The 10285-nt window shown below is 30.7% G+C and overlaps 1 protein-coding gene across 7 annotated transcripts in view; it reads right to left on the reverse strand.

Moving 5' to 3' along the window:
* Positions 1-10078, reverse strand: part of LOC143252692 (uncharacterized) — a 34395-nt gene extending 24317 nt beyond the window's left edge. For 6 of the 7 annotated variants that reach the window (XM_076505228.1, XM_076505230.1, XM_076505229.1 and 3 more), the window contains exons 1-2: positions 9934-10078; positions 2815-4883 (exon numbers count right to left, since the gene is read on the reverse strand). In XM_076505228.1, coding sequence (XP_076361343.1) covers positions 2815-4277 — 1463 coding nt within the window. In that variant the 5' untranslated portion in view covers positions 4278-4883; positions 9934-10078. Of the gene's footprint in view, positions 1-2814; positions 4901-9933 lie in introns of all 7 variants that reach the window. The other variant, XM_076505227.1, reaches the window with a different exon arrangement.
* Between the last annotated feature and the right edge of the window lie 207 nt (positions 10079-10285).

The raw sequence follows: 10285 nt of genomic DNA on the forward strand, positions 1-10285 counted from the left end.
TCCATACAATTTTGAAATAATTTATGAATCCCATTGAAATATTCTAATCAGCCTTTACCATATATTCTTACATCTCTGAACATGATTTTCAAAAAATTCAAGGTTGTGTAAAATAATAAATTATCAATTTTTTAAGTGTCTCTGAAATGTACCATTGGGCAAAGGACCACATTCAGGGCATTCAGTTCTTTCTTGTCAATCAGGAATCAGTCCTGCAGAATTGTGTAAAGTTTGATCTACTTGAGCACTATGAAAAATGCAAAACTGTGGCAGGTATTAGGTCACATCATAGCTTTATTCTACCAACAAATTGTATGTGAGAAGGATATCAGATGATGATGTGTACACAGTTGTAACTGTTGGTAGTAACAGTGAAAGTGATGCTGCAGCAGCTCAAGTAGGGTCTAGTGATAACAATGACAATTATCAGCCAGGGAAATGTATGGCAAGCATATACGATCATGAATGGTATGTGGGAAACATAAAAGATAGATCAGATGAACATTCCGATGTGTTGGTGTCATTTATGAAGATATCAAGTAACGAACTGTTCTCATGTCCTGCAAGGTCACATAAAGATGAAAGCTAGATTCCTTTCCAACATATTCTTTGTCTGATAAGTGTACTTACCGTGCAAGGCAGTAGTGCTTGCCACTGTGTTCTAAGTCAAAGTAATCTCAACATAATCAAACTCAAATTTCAGAAATTTATTCAAGCTGTCTAAACAAAGCAATGTTTATTTGATGTTGTTAAGGCTAATTTATCGTCAAAGCAGTTTTTGAAACATTTCATTGTCACGATTATTGTAGTTTGGTGTGACTATAATCTTTCTCAGTTATCTCCTGTTGTAGCACTGTGCTTTTTGTGTCTGATTTACCTTTGTATTTATTATATTACGAATCTTAAACTCAGCCATATCTGCATAACTGTAATGCATACACAATATATTTGCATTGCCATATGATCTAATTAGTTATACCAATAAACTTATTCAGAAATGAATTCTTTCTTGTTTCTTACAACTTCATTATTTAACACTATGAAAGGCTGGTTAGAATATTTCAGTGGGATTCATAAAATTCTGACAGGTATTTTTCGAAATTGTATGGATATATTTGCACACAGTAACACACCTGAACTGATTTTTTTTTTAAATAAAAAACGTATGGTCACAAGATACTTTAAAAAAAATTATGACTCAAAATGTAGGTTGAACACCATCCTGATTTTTTTGTAGATCATATTCAGAGATGTAAAAATATATGGTAAGAATCTGAAAAGGCTGAATAACTGGTGACATGGTCAAACTGTGGCCTAAAGAAGGGCTATTTTTAGCTAAATCATAAAAAGTTGCATGTAACTACATTGTTTTACAGGAGATCTAACAGACTTTTAATTACAACAATTGCTGATTTATCAACTGATATGTTATAGGAAATTAGAAAACAAATTTCAGCTTTGTATCGTATTAAGTCTTAAAGCTATGGCTTATTAAATAAACCAATGTTTTTTTACAATTTTGGGTTTTCAGGTGATTTTACTGCCTCACTATGCAAATCCTACGAGAGATAAACTTGGTTTGAGACCATTTTAAATTTTGTGAGATTAATTCAGTCAGTGTAGCAAATTTCAGCCTTCTACCACCATTACTCTTGCAGCTTTAAGCAGCCAAACTTGCCCAAAAATGAATTTGCCAAAAATAACAAAAAGGTAATTAAATTTTACAGGGCTGTAAATCAGAAACTATTAGAGATATTGATCTAACCTTTGGCAAATTTTCATTATACGGGTAGATGAGCACATGTGAATTTTTTCAAGGCATTCTGTGGGGGTCACCTGCAGTCCCTTGGATGATTTGACATGGAATGACCCTATGTTGTAATATATGAAAAGAAATCTGAACAAAAAGTTAAAATATGTAGTTTTTAATAAAGATTACTGTAAAACATTATGATAAAAGCTCAAATACTAGCTAAGCAACAGGTACATTTTATAACATGACTGTAAAAGCACACTTAGTGATATGGTTCAGCTTGGCAAGATAATTCAACATACAAAATGTTAAATCATGTGTGCACAAGATTTAAGGAGGTAACACAATACACTGTGTTATTATAATACTTAAAGACAATTTGCCAAATACTGCAAATTTTACTGAAAACCTTTACTTAATAGTAAGAACTATCAATATCATAACATCAACAATTATTTTAAAATATCGCTGAATATCAAAAATGTATTTATCTTCAGTACGTGTATATCACTGGATAATAAAAACTTCATGAAAAACCACAAAAACATCAAACACAAGTATGAAAATATTCTATACTATGTCACTTTCAAAGTTAGAATTTCATATTGATTTTTTGCAACTTATATTAATTATTCTTATAAACAACATGAGTAACGAATGACCTTTTATGGCATGCAAACTCAAAGGGAATATAACTGATAAACTACGATATGAAATCAAAATTATTTAAGAACAATAGTTCATGTTTACTCATAAATGAAACTTTAATTTAGACAGAAAAATCAGTTTACATATTGTTAACTCAGAAAATACCACAATTTGGAATAAATATTAAGAAATAATTTTAAAAACAAAAATAAAACTAACATACATGTATCAATTTGAAACAAACAACGTCTTAAGTACTCACTTTAAAACCCACAGAAAATCTTAATGTTATACATCAGTTAGAAACAAATAGTACATTAAATATTCAGTTCAAAAACACTCAAACACAATCCAAATGTATTTTCTTAAATACTAATTTTGCACAATGCTAATATACTGTATAACCATTTTACCCTTTGTTTATTGATCCAATGTCAAAGCTGTCACTTGCTTCAAAATCCAACATCATATCATCAGAGGCCAGACTAGAACATGAGGAACCAATATCTGAACATGACTTCAGACTATTACCAAAGTTAAATGCACTCTTGTTTCTGTAACTGTTATTCCAGTTTTCTTGCAGAGCACTCAGTTCAGTAACCGACTCTTGTAGAGAGGAAGTAAGCCCACTCGGATAGTACTTCCCACAACCAAAGGTCACTAGCCCTGGCTGGTCTGCTATTTCATCATCAATTAGAAATTCTCTATTGTCTGACTCACAGGTGGAACTGAAACAGCTCTGCTCTTCAAAAGTACTGTCAGTAGTATTTTGTGACACTTGGCTTGTACTCATATGACCTTTTTCTCTTTCACAATTTTGCAAAAGTAAAGAACTTAAGCCATTTTGACTGTCAATTTTTTCCCATTGTCCATCTTCATGTGTTTTTTCTGAGGTAGTGGCAATGACTGTGACCTGACTTTCACTTGAAATCTGTTTTTCACACTTAGATATGGCAGGTTTTGGAATGCTCAATAAGTCACTAGGCAAGTATGATCTTTTGGTATTTTGGCTACTGGGGCTTTGAAATTTCTTCCAGTTTGTCTGACCTTCATCAAATTTCATTGGTGGTATTTTACGATATGTTAGAATACCCCGATATGAACCATAAGACTGAGGAAAGGAGTTTTCACTTATTCTTGTTGGTTTCTGCATACAGTTTTCTTTCTTGTCAGATCTGTAAGCTGATGCATTTCCTTGAAACTGGTTCTGTCTGCTACTGCTAGGAATACGAGACAAAAACTGTTTATATGTAGCTTGAATAGAGGTAGCAGAATTTTGAAGTTTTAAATTTTCCAAGGATGGTTCATAACTCTTATTACAAACAGGTGATCCTTCAAATGAACTGAAACGTTCAGCATCTTTAAGAGTATCGGAATCTTCAGCTTTTGTGCCCACTTCGCTAAAACTATTTCCAAGTCCTGAATCTCGATCCCTGTGCTTACCAGATGAATTGATGCAAGTTTCTTGGCTGTTTAATGGGGATGGAGAATCACTTTGATTTTTTTTTGGTCGTGAGATACCTTCAACCTGCTGTAACTTTTCATCTTTTAGCACGTCTTTTGTACTGACAACATTATATGAATTATCTGATAACCTTTCTTCTATTGTTCCAGTCTTCTTCTGTGGCATGTCTGAAGTGATGACTACTTTTTCTTTTAGATGCCGTTCTTGAGGCTTTCGTATTCCACTGATAAAAGACGTTAATTTGAAAGGCTTTGGAAAAGTACGTACGGGTAACCCAAATTTTTGTAGACGGTCTCCCATATCGTTTTCTTTATCAATACTCTGATTACGAGTATTCTGTGCTGGTTCAGAGTAATACTGGTTACTTGAACTATAAAACACACTAACTGAGGGTGTTTTTTCTACATACATCTTCAGACTTTTCTATATCCTGTTCACTTTTGTCAGGTGAGATGGTATAGTTCTTGGAATTAGATGAAATATTTGATGAAAGATTATCATTATTATCAGTCATATGCAACTTTTTTGAATTACATTTATTTAAATTAGAATCAACTGTGTCTGGTTTTGATTTAATAAAACTGGCATTTATTGGTGACAGTGTTTTATTCTCTTGATTAATCTGTGAAATACCAGCTATGGAGCTGGTTGATGGTGATGATGGTGATATTTTATTTCGTCCCAAAGATTTTGCTGAATTAGGTACAAGAATGTGAAGTTTAGAAGGTCTATTTTTGTTCAAATTAGAAGAAAGAGAAACATTTTCACTGAACCCATTATGTTTTTCTGAAGCAAAGGTTAGTCTTCCAAGATGGGGAAGCTTACTTGTTGAAAGTGGTCGTTTTTTCAAAGCAAGTCCAAAAGAATCTGCAACATTCCTGTTATAAGGAGAAGATCTTATAGATCTTGGAGCAATTCCAGACTTGGGAGGATCCATAGGAGGATTAGAATAATAAAGATCTTCACTGGTGATCTTACGAGAGTAGCATGTCCCCATTAAATATAACAGAAGTGCAACTGCAAAAGACAAAATACTGCTTTATTATTAAGATACCAAATAGCAACATGTACTTCTTTCAGTACTGTGAACCTATTAAATTTCAGTACTGAAAAACTTTTAAAAATCTGTACAACAAACATATTTTTCACTAGTATTATTATCCATGTTTATACATACAAGTCATAATTTTTAAGTCCAAACAAAGCACATTAAAATTAATCACAATATGTAGGTACAAGTGACAATGTGAGATTATAAAATTTATCTTAGGTTTTCAAGTTGACTGTAAAAGTAGGACCAACATTACGGTGGGGATACACTGTCTATCGTATTGGAGGTTAAGACTGGTAGATGGTGTATCACCCCCACAATGTGGGTCCTACTTCTTCAGTCACCTCCAAAACCAAAGATACACTTAATAATCTCACATTGTAGCTTGTACCCTAGAATCTTTTAAAAAAATGCAGCATATTTTGTTTAACTTTAATGTGTTTTGTTTTGGCTTAAAAATTATGATTATAATATAATTAATCAGAGGTTGGGAATTGCTGTTCCTAATGCAGTCCTTCCTCATGATTTTGTTTACTTATTTAACTTCATTTAAATGTATTTATTTAAATTCACTACATACACACACACACACACAAATATTTTGTTTCCAACTTCAGTAGCCACACTTTACTATTACAAGCTGTATGAAAACTTCATGTTAACATATTCTTTTCTTTTTCTTTTCTGTTGATCACAAGATATTCAGAAAAATTTATGTCATCAAAAATTTACTTTGAATTCAATAGTACAAATCTTTATAATGTCACTATTTTGCTGGAGTTTGTATAATGTTACATGCATATAATTATGAAATCCCGGAATTAAATGTTAACAAAAATTCATTGAAGCTAGCTTAAATTCAAAAGCTACACTTTACAAACTTTAAGCAAAGTATAGACAGTTTAGGGTTGAATATTGTAAAGAACTGCTTTTGTCTCTTCTTTGAGTGAGGTGAAAGTTTCATCTCTGTGCTAAAACTAAAAAAAATGAAGTTTCAACATAAAGACCAAACATGACACACTTACGAAGTAAGGAAGATACAATCCATTATGAATTTCAACACTACAACATATATACTGTCAAAGTACTAGTGCTGAATTCTCCACAAATATGTAGTTATTAGTTATTTATTGGTATTTATAATGACAACTGCTATTAGAAAAATGGCTCAGTACACAAGCACTTTAAAACAAGACACTGTATCTCAGAAAATAAATAAACAAATGAATGTGTTACTGAAGACAGTGTAACTTAACAACAAAAATTAAATGACCAAATTTGGAAAGCAAAGTAAAAATCTGTTAACATATCTAGTTGGCATTACATTTTGCAAACTCCACTAAATGTTCATAGAATGCACTTTTCTGTTTTGCATATAAATTATTTAAAATAGACATTATAAAGTTTTTAATAACCTTTAAAAGATTGTAAAAAATAATGTTGAACCAACTGGAAAGGCATTACAGATTCAGAGAAACAAACTCCTAAATACTATTAATTCACAATAGTTTTATGTAGCACTCTTAAACACTATTAAATATTATATATATACACACACATCTGAAAAAAAGTCTTTCATAAACAAGATGTTTGTCTCATCAAAACAAAGGACAATAAAGAAAACAAAACACTCATTACTTTTTTTAATTTTTAAATGGCAAAAAATACTGAATTTCAGTTAACATAAACAAGAACCATACTGTAATAATTATATAACATAATAAAGCCACATTCTTAAGATTAATAAACTGTATTACCATACAAACATTTTCTACAAAAGTAAGTTATTTACACAAGTTTGAATTCATTTAGTTTTTATTTGTGTTACAAAATAAATATTTTTATGGAATCCAATTTTGAGGAATGAAAAGTTGCACTGGGTCTTATTATATATTTATTTCTTCTCTTTGGTGAAAAACTGATTAAAGTCTTTTTCTTTTTCTCAAACAGCATCATTTATTTACATTAATACTGTTCAAAAGAAACCCTGATAAGCTTTAGGATGACGTTAAATAAATGCCTTTGTAGACTGAAGACAAACCATAACTCTTAAAAAATAAAAATCAAGTTAAGAGCAGGGAAAAAATAAAAGGCACTTGGCTTGGTACAGACCACAAAAAATGGAATAACTACATGAAGTGTAGCATGTTAAAATCTTGTCATATCATCAGATGGATAACGCCAATAATTGTGCTTATCTTTTAAACTACATTTTTAATGTACAAGAAGATAACGACCATCCACAAACTACTCATTTCTAACAAGCCATGACCTAACCCAACATAATTTATTTTTGAGTCAGTTTATACACCTAAGAAAAATTTAAATAATTCTCAAGCCAAATCATTTAATAAACTAAAACATAATCTTAAAACTACACTATAAGAGAAAATAACAGAGTTCTGCCAGGGATTATAATATTCTTAATTTTTTATCACAAAGTTTAATATTATTATCTCTTATAGTAAAATAAGAATAATTAACTTTAGCAGTTGAGAGTCTCAAAACTTTCTTATAGTTTGTTGTCTATCTAAGTTTCACATATGAAAAAAACTTACCATGAAGCAAGAGTAATCATTATTAAAAGCTGAGATGTTTGAAAAAGGTTTCTTTCTCTTGGGCTATTCTTAGTTATATTCCATTCCATAGCAAAACAAAAAGTGTATTTGGTTCTTTGAATAAAATATTGTTTTATGTAACCTAGCCTGATAGTTAACAGTTTAACTCGTGAATATAAAAGTTAAATCACATGAAGTATATTAACAAGGTATACTATTCTCTAGTTACCACACTCTGACAAATGAATTAACCATTTTTCTCAACAAAATCACCTGTTTACAACTCAAAAACTCACCCCACATAACAAATGCAAAGTCAAAACTTCTTCAACTTTTAAGTATACTTTGCCTACTTATCAAGATAATTCTGAATCAAAAACATTATCTCTATCAGCTAAGCCCATAACTGTGGTGAATAAAACCCAATCAAACATCCATACCTTTCATGGAATATTCATTTGTTAAAGAAATAATGTAAACTGAGCTATCTATTAAGATTTATATTAGTTTTTTTTCAACAATTATTAAACATAAATAATAAATGGAGAAGCATAACTAATCCAAGTGAGTTTCCACTTATTTGACCTGTAAATGAAAATACAGGTAAAATAGAGGAGTAATCAGCTGATTTGAGATGGCAAAACAACTTTAAAAAATGGCTTTGTGCTTAGTAATGAAAAACAATATGTAAATATAAGAGCCAGTATTTTATGTCTTGTCCAATTACCCTGATGTTTCAAAATAAAAGTCATAACAGGCAAAATGCATTTATCCAGATAGAATAGTTTGATTACTGTCTGCTCATTATGATTTTAGTGATGGGATTGAAATGGGGCAATGAGGGGGGGGGAGAGTCATGACACCTTATAAGTGTAGTAAGTGTTGGTATAATAAGTCTACAGTAAGGATGTAATGTGGATTCACCTAGCCTAGAGCCAAGTGCATAAAATTTATCATGACTATAGAAAATATTGATTAAATTTTAAATTTAAACTAATCCTGAATTAATTTATGCTCTATTATATCAACATTTTTAATAAAAATCAAACCTCTTAAATCAATGGAGACTCCAAATTAATAAATCAAACATTTTTCCACTTTTGTTATCTATACATTTCATTTTATACTTTCAGTACATAGACTGACAGCAATATTAGATTACACTTTTGTTGCTAAGCGACATAAATTAAAAGCCACTGTTGGAATGTAGTGTTAGCAAAATGCACTGGCTTTTCTATATGTATTAGAAGTTGTTAATCTGCTTTTTACCAATAATTATTCTATGAATATGCCAGAAATTCATTTCATGAATTACCTCAATTTCGATTGGCTCACAAAGAAATTTGTTAATGTTTTATTGCCTCAACTGCTCTACCCTGCCTCTTTGCTGGTCAAGTACGATTTTAAAAAATTTATTTATTTCAGTTAGTTATAAAATGTAAGGTTAAGATACACTAAGGGGTGGGAGTGGTAGTGCTTGCTCCATCACTTTGGATGGGTTATTTTACATTAGCAAAAGAAATGAACAATATGAGAAATAGAAAAATAATAAAATAAGTTGTGTGTGTATATATGTCTATGTTTAAAATATATATTAAAATTCTAAGAGGCCTATAAAGACCAAATGTTGACATACTAACAATAGTGCTCCTTATACAACTCCATAAAAATTTAGAACTTTTACTTATAAAGGAATATTAAATTTTATATAATCAGGTTTTGTTTAAGAAACTAGTTTTCATCTGATTTGACTTTGTGACTACATGTAGTGAAAAACATATGCATGTTAACTTGCATCTTTTGATCCTATTATTTTCACAATATTGCAGAATAGATTAAAAAAACTTTTATCCTGTTGATTCCTTGGATAACATTGTAAACTTCAATATGATAATCACTGTCATTAATGTAGATAAAACAAAACAAAGGCTCAAACGCTAAAACCTAAGGTACTCCACAACAAAAAGCCAGTGTGGGTGAACTCAATTAACAACCGTTGCTTTTTACCATCCAACCATCCTATAAGGTTCGAATATACAGTCCACATCCTTTCCTGGTAAGAAGATAGTTCCCTTTCATACATCAACGTCACTTTCACTTGTAATTAATTTATAGTTTCTTTATTATGTTATTCAGCCAAATACAAATCACAAAAATTCTTAAATTCTAGCATTTAGCATTACATTACTAACCAAACTGAACTTAAAGCTAAAATGCAAACTTAATACTTTACATATAATTAGTATTACTAAAAATAGTAATTAAACCGATATTAGTAATATTAGTCATTAGTATTACTGTTTCACTATTTAGTATTATTCGTATTACTATTAGTGCATATTATTATCACTTGTAACTTGATATTAACCACTGGTATTCAACATATCTTAGTTTATCTAACTTATCATTAACCTGCATAATTTTCACAAATAAATGTGAATTAGTCTTGTATATTTACCTTTGCAATTTTCAGTTTCATCCACTCTTCCTACACCCACAAGTTACCACAACATCCTCATCGAATCAAAACCTACATAATTCCACTGCATTGGTGCTTTGACCAACGTCATATCTGATGACTGGATGCGATCAATTCCTCAATCGCCATCTATCGTCCACAAAACTTTAGCAAACTGACAAGTTTCATTAAACAATATTCACTTAACTATTCGAAATGAATTATTTTCACATTTAGCCTGTTGGAAATTTTAATAATTAGAGTTTTATAAAGTACGCAAGTGTTGAAATTGTATTTTCACCAGTTGTAATGCACGCACACATGCATAAATGTAACAGTATTGTCTTTTGTG

The sequence above is a fragment of the Tachypleus tridentatus genome, chromosome 6, assembly GCF_004210375.1.
Source record: "Tachypleus tridentatus isolate NWPU-2018 chromosome 6, ASM421037v1, whole genome shotgun sequence".
Classification (NCBI taxonomy): Eukaryota; Metazoa; Arthropoda; class Merostomata; order Xiphosura; family Limulidae; genus Tachypleus; species Tachypleus tridentatus.